Source organism: Amblyraja radiata, chromosome 18 (assembly GCF_010909765.2).
Source record: "Amblyraja radiata isolate CabotCenter1 chromosome 18, sAmbRad1.1.pri, whole genome shotgun sequence".
NCBI lineage: Eukaryota > Metazoa > Chordata > Chondrichthyes > Rajiformes > Rajidae > Amblyraja > Amblyraja radiata.
Window position 1 is genome coordinate 29,925,631 of NC_045973.1, and position 23,758 is coordinate 29,949,388.

The 23,758-nt window shown below is 42.4% G+C and overlaps 1 protein-coding gene across 1 annotated transcript in view; it reads left to right on the top strand.

The window, feature by feature from the left end:
* The window catches only part of arih2 (ariadne RBR E3 ubiquitin protein ligase 2), a 55,695-nt gene extending 32,388 nt beyond the window's left edge, over nucleotides 1-23,307 (top strand). Inside the window, exons 7-15 of the mRNA XM_033037020.1 lie at nucleotides 3,252-3,361; nucleotides 11,210-11,327; nucleotides 14,256-14,306; nucleotides 14,404-14,425; nucleotides 16,327-16,478; nucleotides 17,596-17,739; nucleotides 18,974-19,042; nucleotides 20,113-20,196; nucleotides 21,292-23,307. Coding sequence (XP_032892911.1) covers nucleotides 3,252-3,361; nucleotides 11,210-11,327; nucleotides 14,256-14,306; nucleotides 14,404-14,425; nucleotides 16,327-16,478; nucleotides 17,596-17,739; nucleotides 18,974-19,042; nucleotides 20,113-20,196; nucleotides 21,292-21,369 — 828 coding nt within the window. The 3' untranslated portion in view covers nucleotides 21,370-23,307. The remainder of the gene's footprint in view (nucleotides 1-3,251; nucleotides 3,362-11,209; nucleotides 11,328-14,255; nucleotides 14,307-14,403; nucleotides 14,426-16,326; nucleotides 16,479-17,595; nucleotides 17,740-18,973; nucleotides 19,043-20,112; nucleotides 20,197-21,291) is intronic.
* The last annotated feature ends 451 nt before the right edge of the window (nucleotides 23,308-23,758 follow it).

The following is a 23,758-nucleotide window of genomic DNA, read 5'->3' on the forward strand; positions in this document are numbered from 1 at the left end:
TATAGTAGGATTTTTACTGAACTGTATGCAAAACAGGAAGTTCACTGTACCTAGGTACACCTGACAATGAAGTACCATTGAACCATTGAAAACATTGTTGGAAATGTTATAAGCTGCATTGGGTAACGAAAACATTGCTTCCCCCATTGAAATTTTCTGTACCTGGTTCCCTTCATGTGAATGGGTGAAAGTTGCTTAATTCAGCACTGGATACTGCTGTGACACCCAAGTTAAAAGTAATACAGAACTTGCAAATTAACTCATATGTCTAAAGCAGAAATAGAAGCACTTTAAAGTGTGTTACCCAAGCATTGTTAAGAAAACACTATATTTTTATTCATTCTTCAATTACTCTTGGATTTTCGTGTTAATGTTCATAAAATTTAGTTGGAAAAATGAATACTATACAGTATTGTGATATAAAAACTGTAGATGGGTACAGATTACATTTTTTTTTTGATTTTAATTAGAATTATTTGTTCTAGATCTATCCTACAGCTTTCAATACTGGAGTTATTGTGGTAATTGAAAAGTAAAGTGATTAATGTTCAAGCTGGAGGACCGTGTGCTGTTGTGCAAGGTTGCAGTTTGAAGAGTGATCCCTTACTGTTTTCTTGAAGCTATGCGGCTGAGAATTCCTTTGACTGAAAAATGGCTGTCTTGTAGAAAACAGTGGGAATGAATGTGCCTATTTTAGATTTGAAGATTGCTAATCGTGGAGTATCACAGGAATCAGTTGTTGGGCCACAGTTGTTTGTCGTTTGCATTAATAACTGAGGAAGGAACAGTATGTTAAAGATTTCCATATTTGCCGATGATATGAAAATAGGTGGAAGGGCATGTTGTGATATGGATACACTGATTTTTGCAACGGATATAGATGGATTGAGTGACTGAGCAAAAGACTAACAAGTGGAATTTAATGTGTGGGGGTGGGGGGTGGGAATGTTGGGTGGGTATGCACTTCAGTAAGACAAATTAAAAAAACAGATTATTATCAAAATGGAAGAAAGGGTGCAAGTGAATCAAAAATGTTCCAGTGCATGGATTGCAAAAAAACAACTAATATGTCTAACAAGTAAAAGAAACAAGTGATATTTTGGCCTTTGTTGCAAAGGGATTAGACCTTAAACATGGGTGGTTTTCGTGCAGTTGCACAGGTTAATGATGAGGTCTTACCTGGAATACTGCATGCAATTTAGGTAATGAGAAAAGGAAAAGATGAATAGCTTTGTTGAGCCATTGAGTCTGGTAAACGTTGTGCTTTTATGAATCCCAAAGGAAGTTTAAAAACAAGTATTGATTTTTGGATTGGAGTTTCTTAGCTACGTCTTCATCTTACATAGATGCAATGAAAATCAGTCGGCGAATTCTGTTGATTTGTCACTTTAAATGCACCAGTGGCCATATTTTCAATACATTGTGCACAGCAAATAAAACACTCAAATAATTTGATATTTAAGTGGAAATGTCCTATGGATTGCGCTGTTGCAGAGTGGCAGTATTTTTCCCAGGTCATGTTTAATCCAAGGGGAGGTACATTTCCATGAATCCGTTTCAAACAAGACTGGATGATACTGGTGCAAAAAGTAAATTGATGATACAGCAGGAAAATCTCTGACATTAAACACGCCCCCTATTCCCAACCCAAAACTCCTACACCAAATACAGTACTGAAGTCTATTCTGCCTTCATTTTCCTAACCATGTCGACAGACTGCCAGGATGTGCTGTTAAATTCGCAACCTGACTCAGTTGGACCATCTGTTTAAATATTTGCGCAGAATGGAAATCTCTGGGAATTTGCAGATAATCCTACTGCTTCAGATGTTTGCGCCTCTAACACTGGCAGCAGTCTGTCCAGCACCATCCATAATGCCTGGCATAGCTGCCATCGGATTGAGTCTACTACTTGGTTGTAAATTGGCCATCACTTGAACTTCCAATTTAGTGGAAATATATCAAGTAGCATGAGATCCTCAAAAGAAAGCTTTTTTTTTCATGCATGTTAATTTCCGATGTAATTTCCTCCAGGTCGTCTGGTTTCCCTCGACATACCAAAGACGTGCTGGTTTATAGGATAAATGGCCTCTGTAAAATTGGGTACTTGTAAAATGTAGTTGTGTTGATAGGTGTGCTCTGAGTAAATGCAAACCTATATGTGAATGAGACAACAGAAAAACTCATGGATTGAATCTTGTGTATAATTGCTTAGAGATTGAATATTTTCCTTGAGTGGAGGAGCTAAGAAAATGGTCACGATTTAAAATGTTTATTTTCTAGTTGGACCTTGGGCATTAAGCCTGGCCATTTAGCAGTCTTCACCTCCATTAATGTAGTAATTATTATGTCACCAAACACACTACTATCTAAAAAGAACCAGCAGTTATTTGTCAGCTACAGCTTGGCTAGTTGAACTCTATCCTACCACAGCTATGCCAGGCATTGTGGCTGGCGTTGAAGTGCAGGATGAAAAACAGACTGCAACAACAGTGTTGATCTTATCTGCTTGTGTGTAAGAATATTTGCTTTTTAAAGCATTGGCTATGACGCAATGACCTCCAGAAGGTTAATAGTTCCAGCTGTCTTTTGGGTAAAGTGTGAAATCAACGCTCTATCTTTGTGTATGAAGCAGATTCCTTGGCATTATTACAACAGGAATCGATAGGCGAAATGGTCAGATGATCTGATTCAATGAAGTTGGTTTATTGAATAATTTCCGGTCATCATTGAGGTAGTGCCATGGTACCTTTTACAGCCAACATAATTAAAAACTTGTCCTACCCCAGTCATTCCTCCTTCTCCTTGCTTCTGTGAGTAGAAGCTTGAAAGCGTGCACTGCCAAACTCGGGAACAGCTTCTTATCCCCCGTTATCAGATTTCTGAACGGTCCTTTCTTAAGCTAGGATACTGTCTGATTCAACTCTTCCCCTTTGAGAACATTGGATTTTCTCAATGGAACTGATGCAATAATAATGATGAGGAACAATATTCTGCAGTCTGCATCTTCCCCTTTCCTCTATGTATTGTACTTGAGTTTGGCTTGATTCTATTTACGTATTATCTGATTGTTTTGGATCAAGTTTGACAAAAATATGTAACGTGTGCCTATCCTTTTGGATATGTAAGAGTTATAGTCTAAGAATCTTCCTGGGGCCTTTTCCTTTAATAAAAGGATGCTATTATTGTGGAATCTGAAAGAGTCTGCTGCTTTTTCTCAACTAATTCTTGTTTTTGTTGCTCTTCAAATAGAGCCACTACCAACTGCAGCTTTGTCCCGGTGCTGACTGTCCGATGGTGATCCAGGTACAGGAACCGAAAGCTCGGCGAGTGCAGTGCAGCCGCTGTAATGAAGTCTTCTGGTAAGTGACTGGTATAGAAATGTAACCCTGTCAGCTGTCTGCTTCATGGCTCTTGAAGGCTGACAAAGTCGACCCTTTAATAAGACTCGAGGACCTATAAGATTAGCCAACAGCAGTGAGTTAAACTTGCACAAGGGGAGAAGTGTATCAGTTAAAGGCTGTGATCTCCACTCCAAAGTTAAGTCGGCACAGCAGGACATTCATACACCAAAAAAGATAACCTGAGGAAATACAGATGTGAGGTAGATTGATATGTTGATTATAGGAATAGTGCTTTACTTTTACATTGTACAAAAATTGAGACTTCTCGGTTCCGAATGCAATAAGGTACAAAGGTAAGTATACTTAATATGTTAATAATTTGGCACTGGATCACGACTGTTTGGGTCTTAGCTTAATGGGGTACACAGATAAGGAGTAATAGCAGATACCAGCTGGTGGCTTCTGAGTGCTGATGTGTCAACGTAAAGACAATGAATATATTGATGATTGATACTAGCTGGCGTCCTCATGAACTTTGCACGGAGCGGAGTTCAAAGGTAGTGACAACAAATGAGTTAATGGCAAGTCTGTGTGTATTGGAGGTATAATGGAAATAACAGTGAGTATTTTAAATGGTCGATACTAGCTATTGTCTTCTGAAACCTCATGGAGTGGAGTTTAAAGGGAGGGAAAATGAATATGTTAAACAACAGATACCAACTAGCAACTAGTTTAAATGTATTGATGAATTGTACACCTCCAATGGCTTTTGGAACTTCCACGAGGCCTCAACACATTTGAGGAGTACTATGAAGTTCTCCAGGTACTTGGGATGAAATTGAATCCCTTATTACGGATGTCATGAAATGATAAATTATGCAGTGGATGTTATCTACATGGCCATGACAAGGCATTTGACAAGATCTCCCAAGGTAAACCGATCCAGAAGATTAAGATGCACGGAGCCACAACCACAATCTACAAATGGATAGCACGGTGGCGCAGCTGATAGAGCTGCTGTCTCACAGTGCCAGATAACCAGGTTTGATCCTGATCTTGGGCAAACTCTGCGTAGGTTATATGTTTTCCCTCTGACCCCATGGGATTCCTCCGGGTGTTCCGGTTTCCTCGCACATCCCAAAGACGTATGGGTTTATAACTCAATTCTCTCAATGACAACTTTGATGGGGCTGGGGAGTCTACAACTGACCTTGGCATGGGAATAGTCAGAGGTAGGATACCAGGGGGTGTGGCTATTCTATGGAACAAGAAGATTGACTCATCAATAAATGTGGTTCTGCTTGATGCTGACTGGTGTATTGCAATGCACTTTGTTCACAACGACAAGGAATTTGTTATCCCGAATGTGTATACACCCTATGAATGCCATCAGAATGAGGATGAATATTTATATAGGCTTGCTTTCATCTATTCAAAACAATAATTATATGTCATTGGGGATATGAATGCAGATATCTCAGACAGGAAGTCATTATTTGCCAATCAAATGGCTCAGTTCTGTCAAGATAATAATTTAATATTGTCAAGCAAAGTGCTTTTACCTACAGATAGTTACACTTATATTAGCCTAGCACACTACGTCATGGCTGGACCACTGTATTAGTACAGCCTCATTGGGGTGTATGAGCATTCTGTATGGTGCAGCAATGACAGATCATATACCTGTTGCTATGACAATAAATGTTGAACACCTACCTGTGGTATCCAGAGATAGAAATAGCTTGTATTATGCCATGAACAAGCTGTCCAACAACAAAGCAAGTGGCTTGGATCATATTTCTGCTGAACATCTTCAGTATGCGAGTATGAGGATAGCTCCTCTCCTTGCTATTTGTTTTACTGGCTTTATGATTCATGGCTTGTTACCAGACTCAATGTTGTCTGTTCTGCTAATGCCGGTCATTAAGGACAAACTTCTGAATCTCACACAGCACATTGAAGACGGGTTCCAGAAAGGACTGGTGACAGGAGCCGTCTTTGTTGATCTGTCTGCCGCGTATGACACTGTGAACCACCGCCTCCTCCTAAAAAAGATCTTGGAGAATACCAAAGACCTGGCACTCACGGACCTCATCGGAGCCCTCCTGAAAGATAGGCGCTTCTATGTTGTCCTTAACAACAAGCAAAGTCGCTGGCGACGACAACGGAATGGCTTGCCTCAAGGTAGTGTGCTGGCTCCACTACTATATAACATCTACACCAATGACCAGCCAATGGACCAGAACACTGAGCGGTTCATCTACGCCGACGACCTCTGTGTAACATCCCAAGAGAGTACGTTTGAAGCTGTAGAAGCGAATCTCACCTCAGCCCTAGATGAGCTACACCTCTACTACGAGCGCAACCACCTACATGCAAACCCTGCGAAGACCCAAGCCTGCTCGTTCCATCTCAGGAACCGGGAAGCAAACAGACCCCTTAACATCACATGGTCTGGAACACCTCTTGAGCACTGCACCAACCCTGCCTACCTCGGTGTAACACTGGATCGCACTCTCTCCTATAAGGAACACGTCAAAAACACCAAACTGAAAGTTAACTCCCAAAATAACATTCTCCGGAAGCTGACCAACTCCAAATGGGGAGCCACAGCACACACATTAAGATCTGCTGCTCTGGCCCTGTGCGACTCCTCTGCGGAGTATGCGTGTCCTGTTTGGGAGAGATCATCCCATGCCAAGAAACTAGACCCAGCGTTGAATAACACCTGCCGCTCAATCACTGGCTGCTTGAAGCCCGCCAACATAAACAACCTGCACCTCCTCGCTGGCATTGCCCCTGCTGATGTGAGACGGGAAGTCGCCAGCCGAGTAGAGATGACCAAGGCCACCAGTGATGAACGCCACCTCCTCTACGGACGTGTACCCCCGGCCCAACGGCTGAAGTCCAGGAGAAGCTTTCTCAGCCATGTCCAGCCCCTAATAGCATCACGGGAAGAAACCAGACTCCAACTATGGACAAAAAGGCTTGAGGACGACCCCCCCTCCTACTGACATGGGTATCCCTCCTTCTGAAGCCCTCCCTCCGGGCTCAGAAGCACCATGGATCCAGTGGAAGACGCTCAACCGCCTGAGAACAGGAACAGGGCGATCAATAGCTGCCATGGCCAGATGGGGCTATGAAACTGGCCAAACCACCTGTGAATGTGGAGAAGAGGACCATACAATGCAGCACTGCCTTGTCGGCCCCCTACTACCCAACCAGTGCAGCTCAAAGGATCTTGCAGTGTTCAATAAAAACGCAAAGGACTGTGTAAAGGAATGGGAAACTGTCATATAGCCAACCAGTTTGTTTCAAAGACACGAAAAGAAGATTAAGGACAAAGCTGGTAAAGTAGGCAGCCTAAATAATTACAGGCCCATAGCTTTAGCCGGCATATTGTCAAAAGTCTTAGAAAGAGTTCTGCTGGATTGAGTAAATGAGTTTGTTAATTCCACAGATAACCAGTTTGGTTTTAAAACTAACATGGCACTAACTTGTGCATATATGCCCTAAAGGCGATTGTAAATAAATATGTGCTTTATTGATGCTTCCAAAGCCTTTGATCGTGTTAATCACAGAAAGCTGTTTGTTAAAATGAGTCCGTGGGGTGCCTATATACATTGTGAGAATTCTGGCTTACTGGTATGCCCACCAGACTATGCCAATAAAATGGGGCAATAGGGTATCAGACCCATTTGGGGTTAGCAATGGTGTTAGACAAGGGGGAGTTTTGTCCCCAGTCCTTTATAATCGTTATATTGATGATCTGTCCAAACAATTGAAAGCCTGTAATACTGGGTGCATAATTGGTAATATTTTAGTGAACCATAATATGTATGCAGATGATCTTGTGGTCTTTAGTCCATCTAGTGCTGGTCTCCAGCACCTCCTTACTATATGTTCTGTGTATGGTGTGGAACATGATATTAAATATAATGCGTGTAAGAGTGCTGTTAAGATGGCGGCGCCTTGCGGCAGCGGCCACTGCAGTCCGTCTGTCTTTTTTGTTGTCCTGTTAGGTGTATGTTTTTGGTTTTAGTTTTATTTTATTTTTAGCTGTGTATATGTGGGGGCGCGGGGGCGGACGGGACTTTTTAATCTATTCCCTGCACGGGGGACTTGACCTTTCCCTGTCGAGTCTCCGTTGTCGTTGGGGCCTAACATCGTGGAGCCGGCGGACACCAACCGGAATCGAGCTGGGGCTCCAGTCGCAGAGCCTGTGGACTCCATCCCGGAGCTGGCCGACTTCGGAGCGTGGAGCGCTGTGGTGGCGCGCGGCTGCGTCCCGACTTCGGAGCTTCGTAGGCTCCGGCTGCAGGCCCTGTGGACGGTAACATCGGGAGCTCACGGGTCCCTGGTGGGAGAGACAGCTTTTCGGAGCTCCGCAAAGGCAACTTCTCCCGCCCGAATCGAGGGGTTTAAATCGACCCGGAGCAGGGCCTTACATCGCCCGGCGCGGCTTAAACGACCGCGGTACTTACCATCGCCCGCCGGGGGCTCTAACATCAAAAGCCTCGATCAGCTCGATGCAGCAGTTTGACTGCTTGACTGCGGGAGAAGAAGAATAACGAACAGAGAACAGGGCAGAGATAAGACTTTTGTCTTCCATCACAGTGAGGAGGTGTTTGGAGATTCACTGTGATGGATGTTTGTGTGGAATTATGTCAATTATGTGTAACATGTTTGTGGCTGCAGGAGTCAGTACTTTAGAAGCTATCCTAAGAAATCATATGTATAAATTCATTTGCAGGATAAATGACTCTAAAAATGTAATTATCGTGGCCTTGTCATTACAAGGCCACGATAATTACAGATCTATTACAATCTCATATTGTGGAGTACAGAGATAAATAAATAAATGATGGGTCTTTGTCCGGAACATTATAGAGGGCACTGTATATATAAAAGATGAAAATGTAGTCTGATTGGTTAGTAAGTTTGTAGATGGTACAAACATTGGCGAAGTTACGGACTGTGAAGATAGCCATTGGAGATACAACAATATAAATTAGGTACGGATGTGGGTGGAGAAATGGCATATGGAGTTTAAACCTGGAATGTGTGAGGTATTGCATGTTGGAAGGTCAAATGTAGAGGGAATTAATACAATTTATGGTATTGCCCTCAACAGCATTGATGTTCAGAGAATTCTTGGGGTCCAAGTCCATAAGTCTTGGAAAGCAGCAACAGAAGTAGTTAGTGGTAAATAAGTCAAATTATATGCTTGCAGTTATCGATTGGGTAATTGAGTATAAGAGTCAGGAAGTTATGCTGCAGCTTTGTAGAACCTTAGTTGGGCCGCATATTGTATGAAGTTCTGGTTATATTCCATTATAGGAGGGGTGTGGATGCTTTGGAGAGGGTGCAGAAGAAGTTTACCAGGATGTTGCCTTCATTAGAGAGTAATAGCTATATAGGTAGGGTGGACACAGTTTATTAAATTATAAGGCACAGATAGGTTAGACGGTCAGAGAATATTTTTCCCAGGGTGAAATTTCAAATATTAAAATGCATATCTTTATTGTGAGAGAGGTAGTTTAAAGGGGATGTAGAGGGCAAGTCCTTTTACCCGGAGAGTGTTAGGTGCTTGAAATGCGTTGCCAGGGGTTGTGGTGGAAGCAGATACAGTAGTTAAAGAGGCTGTTGGATAGGTACGTAAATATGCAGGGAACGGAAGAGAATGAATCATTCAGGCAGAAGGGATTGGCGTAGTCTAGCATCGTGTTCAACACATACATTATGGGCCATGGGGCTTGTTCCTGTGCTGTACTGTCCTACATTCTATGTAAAGTACTTGCCTTAACACTGGTTTATCACATTGCATCATATCTATCCAATCTCTATGTACATTAAATTGGTTTTTAAATAGTTACCGTGGGTGTACTTGGCAGCTATATTGGACAGTGCAATTCCTCACGTACAAGAATAAGAAAAACATGACGTATATCAGTGTTATGAATTAACCAAAAAGGCAATTGTACAGATGGCACCACAGAACATTGCCCTGGTTTGAATAATGCATTGTGCTCTTAAATTTTCATCTGAATCATTAGGGTAAGTGAGTTGAATAATAGTTTAGCATTTTAACGTTGCATCTATAGAATATCACCTCCACAGTAACTCACTTCAGTTTGGCTTTTTGGACTTGATTAGGACGTGAAATGGATTCTTTGAAAAAAAGCTAATATGCAAGGGCAGTTTGAGAAGGTGGTGTTTTGAGCTCCTGAAGAGCATTAAAATGGATAAACCCCCAGGACATGGGATCTATTCCAGGTTATTGAGAGAGGCAAGAGAGGAGTTTGCAGGAGCCTCAACAAAGCTCTTTGATTTCTCAAGCCACAGACGGGGTTCAGAGGACTGGAGAGTAGCTAATGTTGTTCTTTTATTTAAGAAGGGAAGTAGGCAGAATCCAGGGAATTATAAGCCTGTGAGCCTTGTGTTAATGGTAGGGATGCTATTGGAGACGATTCTTCAGGACAGGATTTACTCCCATTTGGAAGAATGGGTTAATTAGGCACTGTCAGTCAGTGTAACTTTGCACGCGACAGGTCGTGTCTAACTAACTTGATCGGGTTTTTTGAGGAGGTGACAAAGGTGATTGATGAGGTAGGGCAGTGAATGTTATCTACATGCAATTTACTAAAGCTTTTGATAAAATCCCCCATGGGAGGCTGATCTGGAAGATTAAGATGCACGGGGTTAACAGTGACTTGGTTGTGTGGATCCAGAACTGGCTTATGGTTAGAAGATGGGGTTGTGGTGGAAGGACGATGTTCAGGCTGGAGATCTGTGACCAGTGGAGTTCCGCAGCTTCTGTGCTGGGATCTCTGCTGTTTGTGATATATATAAATTAGTTGTACGCAAACAAAGACAGGTTCATTAGTAAGTTTGCAGATGACACCAAGATTGCTAGGGTTGCGGACTGTGAGGAAGGCTGCCAAAGTATCCAGCTAATGAAATGGGTGGAGAAATGGCAGATGGAGTTTAATCCAAGCGTGAGGTGTACTTTGGGAATCAAATGCAAGGGGAAAATGTACAATTAATGACATGACCATAACAGCATTGATGTACAGAGGGATTGTGGGATTCAAGTCCATAACTCTGTGCAAGTGGCTACGTAAGTAGATAGAGTGATAAAGAGGGCAAATGGCATGCTTGCTTTCATAAGTTGGGACATTGATTGTAAGAGGAAGTCATGATGCAACTATAAAGGACTTTGGTTAGGCTGCATTTGGAGCATAGCTCACAGTTCTAGTCGCACCATTACAGGAACATTTTGGAGGCTTTAGAAATGTGCAGAAGTTCAAAATTACTGGAATGATGATCGGGGTATTAGCTACAGGGAGAGATTGGACAGACCTGGATTGTTTCCCCTAGAATGCTGGAGGTTGTGGGGAGACCAATAGAAGTATGTAAAGATAGGGTAGACAGTTAGAACCTTTTTTTGCAGAATGGAAACATTAATTTGTAGAGGGTATAGATTTAAGGTGAGAGAGGCTAAGTTTAAAGGAGATGTGAGGGGCAAATTTTTTTTTTTGTACACAAATGGTGGGGAGTGCCTGGAATGCCCTGCTGGGAGTGGTAGTGGACGCAAATACGATATTGGCACTTTAGAGACATTTAAGAGGCATATGGATATGCAGGGAATGGAGGGGTATAGAGTATGTGCAGGCAGATAAGGGTTGGTCTTGGCATCATGTTCAACATAGACATTGTGGGTCGAAGGGCCTGTCTTGTGTTGTACTATCCTATGTTCTTTTGAGGACATATTAGAAATGCTTCACTTTAATACAAGTTGTTACCTGATTAAATCTGGAAGCGGCAACATTATTTGAGTTCTAACCAGATTTTATTTTCTTGCAGCTTCAAGTGTCGCCAGATGTACCATGCTCCCACTGACTGTCACACGATTAAAAAGTGGCTCACCAAATGTGCTGATGATTCGGAAACTGCAAATTACATCAGTGCGCATACAAAAGACGTAAGGAGATAGCACCTCTGTGTAATGGTCTAGTCTATCAGAGATGTTTTTATTCACTGAATTTAGGGTGTAGCCGGCAAAGCTGTTCCCTTGACCAAAAAAGAAACTGCTGGAGGATCTGTGGCTTGATCTGTGGCTATATAACTGGGCTCTTGGCAGAGATATTTGTATCATTGTTAAGTACTGATGAGGTACTGGAACGCTGGAGGGTGGCTAATGCTGTGACTTAATCAAGAATGGCTGTAAGGACACAGGGAGCAACAGGCTGGTGAACCAACTTCACTGATGAGAAAGTTACTGGAAGGGTTTCTGAGAGACAGGATTTGCATTCTGGAAAGTCAACGTGTCTTTGTGCATGCGAATCGTATCTCGTGAATCCAATAGAATTTTCCCTCATCAGTAGCGTAACTACTGCAATGTAGTTCCATGTATTAATCCAGGCTCTATGATCATCTGCCTGACATGTATTACTCCTTGCATTTTAAATAACTACACTTCAGCCCATCAGACTTGTCCTTTCAGACTTAATTGCCTTGGCCCCTGTTTTCTCAATCCCTCGACTTGCTGACCTACTGCCCCACTAGTTTAAACACACCCAAATAATGTTAGCAAAGCTCCCTGTGAAGATAGACACAAAATGCCGGAGTAACTCATCGGGTCAGGATCCCTGAACATGGATAGATTATATTTTGGTTTGGGGCTCATAATGTCACTTGTCATATTCTCCATAGATGCTGCATGACCCGCTGAGTTACTCCAGTACTTTGTGTCTTTCCTTGGTAAACCAGTAACTCCAGTTCCTTCTTTCTACTCCTGAGGATATCGCTGTCCCTCCAGTTTAGGTGCAACTCTCTTCCTTGTACAGTTCCCACTTGCTCTGGAAGAGAGCCCAATGATCCATGTATCTGAAACCTGCCCTCTCTGCAGCAAGCCACACATTCAACAGTGCTCTTTTCCCTTTTTTTTTGCTAGATTCATGGTGCAGGGAGTAAATCTGAGACTACAACACAAGTGGTCCTGTTCTTTAACTTCCTACCTAACTCCCTAAACTCTCTTTAAAATACATCATCCTGCCTGTGCCATTGGTACTAATATGGACCATAATCCTGGGCTGTTCACCCTCTGCTCCTGGGATGTCCTGTACCTGCTCCGAGCCTCGTGTTAAGAAGGGAACACAGTCCAGGAGTCTCGCTTGTGGACACAGAAATACCGCTGACTAAAGTGTCCGTTATCACACTTGCTCGCCTAACCTTTGATATACCTTAGAGCAGGGGTCGGCAACCTACGGCCCCCGGGCCAAATGCGGCCCGTAACCCGGAATCATCTGGTCCGCAGGCATATTTTTTTCCCCGTAGTCATCCGGCCCGCAGACCTCCTTCATCTTCGGTACCTCCCGGGCCCGAGGCGCCCATGCGCGGTGATGCAAGGAGGCCTGCGCTGGCGGCCACAATTGTGGAGCCGTTGAGCTCTGGCTGTACCGCGTCCTGCGCAAAGCCGCCAGCACGGCCGCGCACCATCTGTGTCTGGGCTTCACTGTCTGGATCGAGGTTGTCAATAGGCTGGGGACGTGTGAGTATTTGAGCCACCGGCTTCAGGACAGAGCCAAGGCAATGGACCGTAGGCACGCCACGTTCGTGAGCGCCCGTAACTAGGGGCCAGTGCTTCGGGTGGCGTCCTCGAAGGGGCGGGGTCTATGTGAACACATGATTTGATGCCTGCCATCCGGGACGGGATGGGGGCGGGATCTATGTGAACACGTGGTTGATGTGGCCCGCCATCCGATCACAGACATGCCACCCGGCCCCTATGCAGAACAAGGTTGCCAACCCCTGCCTCAGAGGGACACACAGTGCTGGAGTAACTCAGCAGGACAGGCAGCATCTCTGGCGGAAAAATAATGTTTTAGGACTGGACTTTCCTTCCGGCTTTGACATACCTTACTCTACAACAGCAATTAGGGATGCCGTTGATCTGGTGTTGCTGGCATTTTCTGCTCAGAGGCCTTGCCTCCGACAGTAACCAAGATTGTACACTTATTTTAAGAGGGGAACAGCCACAGGAGTCTCAATAAGCTGCTGTCATCGCAGTGACTTTAATTCAGAAATAGTTCATTGCCTCGGAAATGCTTTGGAACTCTAGGAAAGACATGAAAGGTACTTTTTAAAAAACAAATATTTCTTATAACCAGTACATCTTACGTAGCTGTTTTTAATTTATGTCCAATAATTAGAAACCCGAGTCCCAGATGATGTCTCCCACATTTCCCTGAAATGTTCACTGACCATGGTTTCCAAGCTTCACTGAAACTTATTGAGTTCACTGGAAAGAATATTACAGTATTGTGTAACCTTTAAAAAAAAATGTGGGATATTAACAGAAATACCATCCAGTAGTCCTGAAAATCCAAAATCCTGAGTGAGCTGAATTATTAGTTCATTGTATAATACCCCTTGTTTAATTAGATCAGTCATATTGTTGACATATGTAACCCCTTCTTTAATATTGGCATTCTGAAGTCGGGTTTCAAGCATCATTTTTAAAAGATGGAATATTGAATTATTAAGTATTCCAATTTTGTATTGCTTCCCAGCTGTTACGTGGCAACTGAATGGTTCTCTCGTCAGATGGTGGATGTTCTTGACTTCCCACCTACGTCATTGGAGACCTTTCAACTATCTTTAATCAGACTTTATCAGACCTCAATGCTATATTTTGCACTAAATGCTGTACCCTTTATCCTTTATCTCTGCGTTGTGGATGGCTTGATTGTATTCAGGTACAGTCTTACATAGCACTCAAACAAAAGCTTTTCACTGGATCTCGGTACAATAATAAACTAAACTGAATCCTGCTTTGGTAAAGTTGTTTAATACATTGATCTATTTGTTTCAGACATGGTTCTTATTGCTTTTGTTTAACTTTTTACAGTGTCCTAAGTGCAGTATTTGCATTGAGAAAAATGGAGGGTGTAATCATATGGTAAGAGAACGGTGCATCATTTCAGTGTGCTTTATGTATATTCCAATGTGCTAAATGTTCTGTTTTATTACTTTTCATCTCTTTCTTTTTGTTTCAGCAATGTTCAAAATGCAAGCATGGTGAGTCAAGTAATAAAGGCAAATAATATAAAATTGTATGTTGTGTATATATATAGAAATTTGCATGGATAAGAAGCATAGGTCCTGTAAATACAATTACTGTGTACCTCAGAGAAACAGAACCTTGAGATATCTGTATTTGTGACTTCCAAATTGTGAATTCTGTGGATATCTCTAATACCAGCAAAGTATTAGAGATATTGATTTTGGAATAAAACCTTAATTCGGTTGATGCAAAATAGTTTGTGGTTACATTCGAAGAATTACATATTTTGGCATTGTATCGAGTATTTGTTCATTATTTACTCATTCAGGAATGTGCGTGCAGCTGCCACAACTGATTCGCTTTGGACACCCTTAACGGCCTTTAAGATGAGACAACCATCTTGATGGTTATGAGTTTAGATTTTCATGTCTGTCAGTCAGAAGATGAACAGATGATCAGATTCCTTCCCTGGAGAGAATAGGTGAACCTGTTGGTATTTTATGACCATTAAATATGACCATTGGTATGACGGACTATGAAACTAAAGCAAGCTTTCAAATTCCAATTAAAATGTTTATATTCCCTAGCTGTCATGTGTTATGAGCTAATGTCCTGACATCTTCATGTTAGTGCAACAACTTGACCTCTTGCACCAGACCATGTACGAAATCGTCTTGGTGCTGTATAATATTTTATTGTATTTAGTATTGATGCAATCCAAGTTTGTTTCATTTAGAGATACAGCGTTGAAACAGGCTTTTCAGACCATTCGGCCCACCTATTCCGCACCGACCAGTGATCATCCCGTAAACTAGCACTATCCTACACACTAGGGACAATTTACAAATATACCAAGCTATTTAACCTACAATCTTTGGAACGTGGGAGAAAACCGGGGATTCCAGAGAAAACCCACGCAGATCACGAGGAGAGCGTACAAACTCGGTACAGGCGACTCGGGATTGAACCAATTGCTTCCCTTCATTTTGTATTTTAGTATTCCATTCCATAACTTCTGGACATGTTTTGAAAGATGTGTAATTTGGGAAGTTTTACTTTGGAACCGTAGTATTTGAAAAGTCTCAAACAAAAGTGTAAATGATGGCACGGATGGGAAGTTGTTATTAACCATCCACATGCTTGCATTGCAGAACTTGCCATGTAAGAAACTCTAAAGCATACATACACAATATGCATCCAAAACAGATATAAACATTTCAAATTAATGTATGTATTTCTTATGTAACATTTCATATACAGCTCATGTATGTTGATTTCTGTAGACTGGAAGTTGAGACCAGGTTACACTCTTCAAATGATGGGGGTTATGCTTTACATAAATATCCAAGGCTTGCTTGCTTAATTCTCCCCTTAAAGTCGTGCGTTGCTTTAAACTGTTCATGAAATCCGCCAATTTGTGTGTGTTGTAATACATCCTGTTGCCACCGATGGTACGTATGAAATGGATGCAGGAAGAGGCCATGTAGCTCAGGAGACCTGTTCCATGCACTAGTAAGATTTAAGGTGAGAGGGGAAAGGTTCAGTTTACAGAGACAACACAGAAACAGGCCCTTCTTATCGAGTCCACTTGCCAGAGCTGAACACACTTCTCGACATCTGTACAATGGTGTCTGTCTTGCGCTCCTTGTGCATGGTGGTGGAAAGATTGGTGGAAACAGGGCCACAACGTGAATGCTCTTTCCTTGACCCCAGTAGGCCCTTAGGCCCACCGAGTCCACGCTGACCAGCAACACTGTGGTAACGTACTATTGTAATTTGACAAGGCCTGGCTTTTTATATCATAGAATCGTGAAATCTCGACAAGAAAAATCCTATGTCTCATTCCCTAGTTTTTCCCCCTGAACCCTGCTGCTTTTTCCTCTCTCGAGCATCACCACTGTGTCTTATATTTTAGATTTCTGTTGGATGTGCCTGGGAGACTGGAAGACCCATGGCAGCGAGTATTATGAATGCAGTCGGTACAAAGAGAATCCTGACATTGTGAACCAGAGTCAGCAGGCACAGGCCAGGGAAGCCTTGAAGAAATACTTGTTCTATTTTGAAAGGGTAAGTGCTGTGTTGAATGGATGTCAGAAATTGCCTATTCCTTCCACCAACTTTCCAAGGCTGCTGAACGTTTAGATTAGTTTAGAGGTACAGCGAGGAAACAGGCCCTTCGGCCCACCGAGTCCGTGCCGACCAGTGATCACCCTTATACTAGTTCTGTTCTGCACTTTAGGGACAATTGTACTGTTGCTGGATGATCCCATGGGTGCAGTGGCTCAACATATTGTTTTTCTAGTTAGTGTAATGTATTTTGCCTGGAAGCCTTTATCTATTAGGCACGTTCTCATTCTTTGATATTGGAAGGCATTGAAATTCTGATTTTAATAGGCATGGCTTTGAATCCCAAACCTGCAGTTAATATGGAATATTTTCGTGTTCTAAATACCTTTGGGTAAAAATTCTAGCAATCTGGTAATTAAGGATATAAGCAAGGAACTGCAGGTGCTGGTTTAAACCAAAGATAGACACAAAGTGCTGGATTAACAGCAGGTCAGGCAGCATCTCTGGTGAAAAAGGATGGGTGAAGTTTCGGGTCGCGAGTGTCTGTAGAAGGGTCCCGACCTGAAACGTCACCCATCCATTTTCTCCAGAGAAATGCTGCCTGACCTCTCGAGTTACTCCAGCATTTGTGTCCATCTTTGTTAATTAAGGACATTCTATCATCATCTTGACTATTGCAGTGGATTTCTCTCCAAAAAGCATGCTGCCCTATCAAGTGGGAATTTGGACGGTGAAAGAAAGGGTTTACGTTTGTTACCGCAGACTCTGCCTGACCTGCTTCAAAATACCTCCTGCACCAGGTTTAGTTTGGTTTAGTTTTAGAGATAGGATATGGAAACAGGCCCTTTGAATCCACAGTGACCAACAATCACCCATACGCTAGTTCTATGTTAAGAACCAGTTTCACATCCTACACACTAGGGGCAACTTACAGAAGCCAATTAACCTATAACCCTGCACGTCATCGGAATGTGGGAGGAAGCCGGAGCACTCGGAGAAAACCCATTCGGTCACAGGGAGACCGTACAAATTCTGTACAGACAGCACCCATAGTTAGGGTAGAATCTGGATCGCCGGCACCAAAGTCTTGTTAAATGGCTTTTTCCTATTTCTGCAGTGGGAAAACCACAACAAAAGCCTGCAACTGGAAGCACAGACATACCAGCGGATTCAAGAAAAAATTCAGGAGCGAGTTATGAATAATTTGGGAACATGGATTGATTGGCAATATTTACAGAATGCTGCCAAGCTGCTTGCCAAGGTAGGCTGCTTGTCCAAGCACTAGCAGAATTGAGCACATGGGTATAATGCGCATAAAAATACCAGATGCCTTTTTTACTCATGGGATGTTGGGCATTACTGGTGAGGCAGCATTTGTTGCCCATGCTTAATTATGTGTGGGAACATGCTGGTAATCTTTAGCTCCGTCGCTCCATAGATGCTGCCTCATCCGCTGGGTTTCTCCAGCATTTTGTTTTTCTTTGATTCATGATGTGATTTCCAGTAGGAGGTTTGCTCACCCATACTTCACCCGCTACAGTCAGACTTCAGGTGGTTTCCAGTAGTGTTTCTTCCCTGGTCTGCTTCCTCCTGACTGCATGCACGCACGTTTGCTACCACCGAGCCTCTTGCCCTGCGATGGACAAGCTCTTTGCAAGAGTTTTAACGTTTGATTATTTCTTGATAAGACTTTAGGCCAGCCCGTCCAATTTTGACATGTCTTAAGATGACATGGGCACACCCAATTTTCCTCCCTAACAAATCAGAATCTACCTGGTGATAGTTTTTTTTCATATATATGATGAGAGCAGTTTGATGCCACTCTGTGGCTTGCTGGTCAGTTAATGGCCTACCACATTAGAGTCATAGTCACACAGCGTGGAAACAGGCCTTTCGCCCCAACTCGCCCACCGACCCATGTACACTAGTCCCACTTGCCTGTGTTTGGCTCTTATCCCTCTAAACCTATCCTATCCATGTACCTGTCTAAATGTTTCTTAAATGTTGCGATAGTACTTGCTTACCAGAGTGGTGTGGAGGGTTTTTCTTTCCCCATCAGATGATAGGGATATTAATGAATTGAAATTGGCAGCAGTAAATTGGTTATTAACATTACAGATGTTACCTTTTGTAATCCAGATTGAATTGAGTTAAATGACAGGAAAGTATACTGGCAATCTGATGGGAAAGTGCATTGCCCACTCGTTCACACTAGTTCTGTTATCCCACTTTCTACTTATCAACTCCCTGCACAATAGGAGCAATTTTACCGAGGCTATTTAACCTACACACATTTTTAGGGATGTGGGAGGAAACCAGAGTACCTGGAGGAAGTCCAGACGGTAACGGAGATCATGCAAACTCCACACTGACAGCACCCAAGGTCATATTTAACCGGGGACTATGGCGCTGTGAGGCAGCAGCTGTTCTAGCTGAATGACTTGTTTTTGTCATAATGGCAATAAGCTTCTAATCATTATTTTGTCTTTCTAAAGTGTCGGTACACCTTGCAGTATACGTACCCATACGCCTATTATATGGAGTCTGGGCCCAGGAAGAAACTGGTAAGAACTTTGCTCAGATACATTATAATGGGTAGGAAGGAACTGCAGATTCTGGTTTACACTGAAGATAGACACAAATAGGCTGTAGGCTGAGGTGCTTTTTCGTTTAAGTTCGTGACCTAAATCATGTAACTACCTGAATTTTTAACATATTGTGTAAAAATATGATAGAGATCATAACTGAAACTCGTCAAGAACAAAATCTGCACATATTTTTAAAATATGTGAAAAACCTCAAATTTTCCGAGTAGTAATTGTTCAATCAATGCTTGTTTGACATTGCGTTGGACGCCAATTGACAAATCACGCACTTTGCTTCATGGTAGCTAGGCAGCGAGCACTATGGGATCATGGCTGCCACCTAATTACATCAAAACAATAGCAAGGTTTTGAAGGAATAAAGGTAATGCTAACCTTGCTGATAATTTTGTTTTACAATTGATTTATCTTTGTAAAGTTATGATGTGAACTGTTAAATAAAAATGATAAATAAAAATGTGGAGCTAGGATTAGGATTAGGGTCAGTCAGTTGGTCAGTCAGAAGTCGCTGTGAGGCAGCAACTCTACCGCTGCGCCACCGTGACTGCCCTGTAGTCAGGGCAGTTACTTGGATGCTGCCAAGAATGAGGAACAGTTGATGAGAGAGTTTGGAAAAGTTCAGTTTGTTCTTCTTGGAATAGGAAAGATCACTAGGTGACAAAATCAAGGTTTTCAAGGGGGAAGGTTTATGCATACTAGAAAGAGAAATAGACAGCCTGCACAGGTGGCTGTGGAGACCAAGTCATTGGATGTTTTTAGGGCGGAGATTTTCACAGATACTTGACTGGTAATGGTGTCAAAAGATATGGGGAGAAGGAATGATAGACACAATGGGCTGAATGCCTATTAAATCTTTCCCACGTCACCTTAAGCCTAATGTTAATGGAGCATCAGACAGGACTTTGAGACTAAGCATGACTGCTGCTTTTAAGGGCCAGATAACCTCCTATGTAATAAATTAGTGATTCTATGCAGGTCAGCATAACACTAGCCGCACTATTTTTACTAACGTGATATACTTATCTTTCCAGTTTGAGTACCAGCAAGCGCAGCTGGAAGCGGAGATTGAGAATTTGTCGTGGAAGGTGGAGCGAGCAGACAGTTATGACCGAGGGGTAAGAAGTGTGTTGATTATAGTGCAGCTAATAATGGCCACTGCTTTCTCAAATGTCACTGGTAAGGCTATCGGGTCTTACACATCCCAAAATGCTGTGGACATGGCGGAGGAAGTTATGTTTTTTGTCACGGAGGAAGGAACAGTCTTATAATCCAAAATCACCAGGTTTTGTGTAGGAAGGAACTGCTGATACTGGTTTATACCAAAGATAGACACAAAATGCTGGAGCAACTCAGCAGGTCACACAGCATCTCTGGAGAAAAGGAATGCACAGAAACAGGCCCTTTGGTCCAATTTGCCCATTCTGTGCAATATACCCTATCTATATTTGTTCCACCTGCCTACTTTTGGCCCATTTTGCTCTAAACATTTCCTATCCATGTACTTGTCCAATTGTCTTTTCAAAATTATTGTTATAGCACCTGCCTCAACTCTCCTCTGGCAGCTCATTTCATAAACCCACCACCCTTTGTGTGGAAAAAGTTGCCCCTCGGGTTTCTATTAAATCTCTCCCTTCTCACCTTAAACATTTGGCCTCTGGTCCTAGATTTCGCTACCCTGGGGTAAAAGATGGTGCATTTACCTTATTCACCCCCTAATGATTTTATATGCCTTTATAAGATCACTACTCGGCCTCCTGCACTCCAAGGAATAAAGCCCTTGCATGCCCAACATCTCCTTATAGTTTAGTTTAGTTATAGTTTATTCTCACGTGTTCCAAGGTACAGTGAAAAGCTTCTGTGTGCTAATCAGTCAGTGGGAAGACTATACATGATTACAATCCTGCCATCCACAGTGAACAGATACAGACTAAAGGATACAATGTTTGTGCAAGATAAAGTCCAGTAAAGCTGCTGTTGCAGTAGAGGTTTAAAAGGATGGAGCAATTACAATGTGTAATTGCAGATCCACTTCTGGGACCAGCATGCAGAGAGTCTCTTGGCTTGGATGTCATCTTGTCTCATCACAGCTCAGGTCTTCAAGTCTTAGCAACATCCTTCCAGAAAAATAAATTTAATTTATACTTTATTCTGTTATTTATTTACTGGAGGAGTTGGAGCATATATTAACCTTTCTTTCCTTTGCATTTCAGGATCTAGAGAACCAAATGCATATAGCAGAGCAGAGACGTAGGACACTGCTTAAAGATTTTCATGACACGTCAGACTAAAGTACTGTGGACACGGTGTCACATTGAATAAGGCCTTGGCTGGGAAAGATGAAGAAATATTGGCTTTGGTTCCTTGTTTCTTTTATCATCTGTCATCCTTTGGTTTTTCTTATGTTTGTTGGAGTAGTCAGCAACACTCATGGATCGTTCCATTCATGAGCTATGGTAGTGTTAGACTTTTTTTAGTGGGTGAAAAAAAAGATGTATTTCTTTTTTTTTTTTAAAGGAGAATGTGTTAAAGGAAAAGGAAATTGTTGAATCTTTAAAGAAGCCTTGCCTTTTACAAACACATTTGGAGAGATGGGAAGGATTGCCGAAGCCTCAATATCCCGCAGATTTTTAATGTAGGTTTTCACTAGAACAAGAATATTTGGGACGTGTGTGGCACAAACTAATTATATCGTGCACACTGGCACCACAGCACGCTGCAGAAGCAACAGCTGGGAATTGAAAACTGCTTAAAGAGGAGTTGTTTGGGAATTATTTGGTTTCCTGGTATCTTGCTTTATCGTTAGTTGCCTGCTTTGGCTGGGAACAATTGCATTGCCGTTTGATTTGAAGGGGGGGATTACGTCAATATTAATGTATATGTGGATGGAGGAGGTGAACAATCTTTGTGACGTGTGGTGAACTTCCTAATACCTTCTGTAGAGCACACAAAATATCTGCCCCTATCTCCCTCCCCCCCCCAACCCAGGTGCAAAGGGAAAGTGACAACAGGTATGCTGTTACTATGCTCTGAATTTTGAGCAGAACAGCTGATTACTTAAACAGGCAGTGATGTTCATGAGCTTCATGAAATACCTGTCTCGTTGCCACTTCCTCCGCACCCTACCATGCACAGCAATTTGTTACAACCTTATCTGATCAGCATCAACAATTTTTAAAGTAGTTTAAATCTTTTTTTTTTAAATAAATAAAAAAGTGTTTTGAGCTTTTTCCCCAGACCCACTTTGTGTAACGGTTTAGTGATGTACTTACTATTGGTAAAATGGGGTCCTGGTTGTGTATGTGGGTTGCCAGGATATATAAATATGTTTTTATACATTTCATATTTGTCACACTACCTCGAGTGCGCTCAGCATTCTGATCCACAATAGTAAGAAGAGTAAAAAAATCCATATTTTGGTTTTGGTTTTTTGCTTGGGGTTGGTGAGTAGGAGCTATTTATGACGTTAATCTTTTTCTCCACGACCTCCCACGCCCTCCCTGACGTTGCAGCTGAGAGGTTGTGTAACTGCTGTAATGTTTTCAACTAATTGTGCTTTGTGCAGCAATAGAACCACTGTATCTTCTTTACTGGTATAAAAACTATTTAATTCCACTGGCTTGCCATTGTGTGAAACCTTGCCAACTGCTCTCCGCTCGAGTGGCACCTTGCAGAGTGTGACACCGTGCCAGGCGTCTAGGCTATGCTCTGGGTGAATTTGACCATGTCACTTGTTTCCATATTGACTCTTCCCTCTCTTGTCGACCTGTGATGAAGCTCTGTAAAGTTAAATGACATCTGCGACCAGTGAAGATCCAACCAACCTGCTTCACTGACATAGATCACCGTAACTGCTACAAAACTGATGGAGAGCCTGGCAGCAATATTGACCATTCCATATGATTTATTTTTCATCCTTTGAAGCCAAGAGTTTGGAAATTCATCTCGTTGAGAACCAATATGATTTTTTTTCACCCCCCACCCTTAATGCCAAGGATCTCTTTGCAAGCAATAAAAATGTTTGTTTTTCTATTCTGCAGCATAACTAGTTGGAAGATTTCAACAAGAAATTTTAATTTGAGCTTGTTACGATGCATGCTCAAGGTTTGCAGTGTTATTGAACCCACTTGAATTATTACCTTGTAGCTGCTGCCCTCTTATCTGAAATGTGAGCTGAATCACATGGATAACATTGAATAAATCTCACAGCTATGTAGATTAAACCTTAACCCTTTTGCTTCCTGTTTCCATGTTGATTTTGGGTTGTTCTCTGGAGTGGGGGGTGTGGGGGGGGGAATGTTTCAGTAGACCTGTTTTGCCTGAATACTGGAGGTTGCCATTTAAAACACAAGAACAGGCCCTTCAGCCCACAATGTCCATGCCGAACATGATGCCAAGTTAACTAATCTCTGCCTGCGCATGATCCATCTATCTATCTATCTATCTAATATATAAAAGTCTGTGGCTGCCGCCTGCCGTCCGTCCGGCTGCCTTTCTGCCTTTTGATTCGTTCCATCGTGTGATGTCACAATGCCCAATACTCGCAGATGTCCAATCGGAATGGATACATTTACATGGATGGCTGCCGGCCGCCTTTCTTCCTTTGATTCCCTGCAACTCCGAAACCAGACGCAGAATCGCCGACATCTTTTCCATTTCGGTAGAGATTTCACTTTTCTT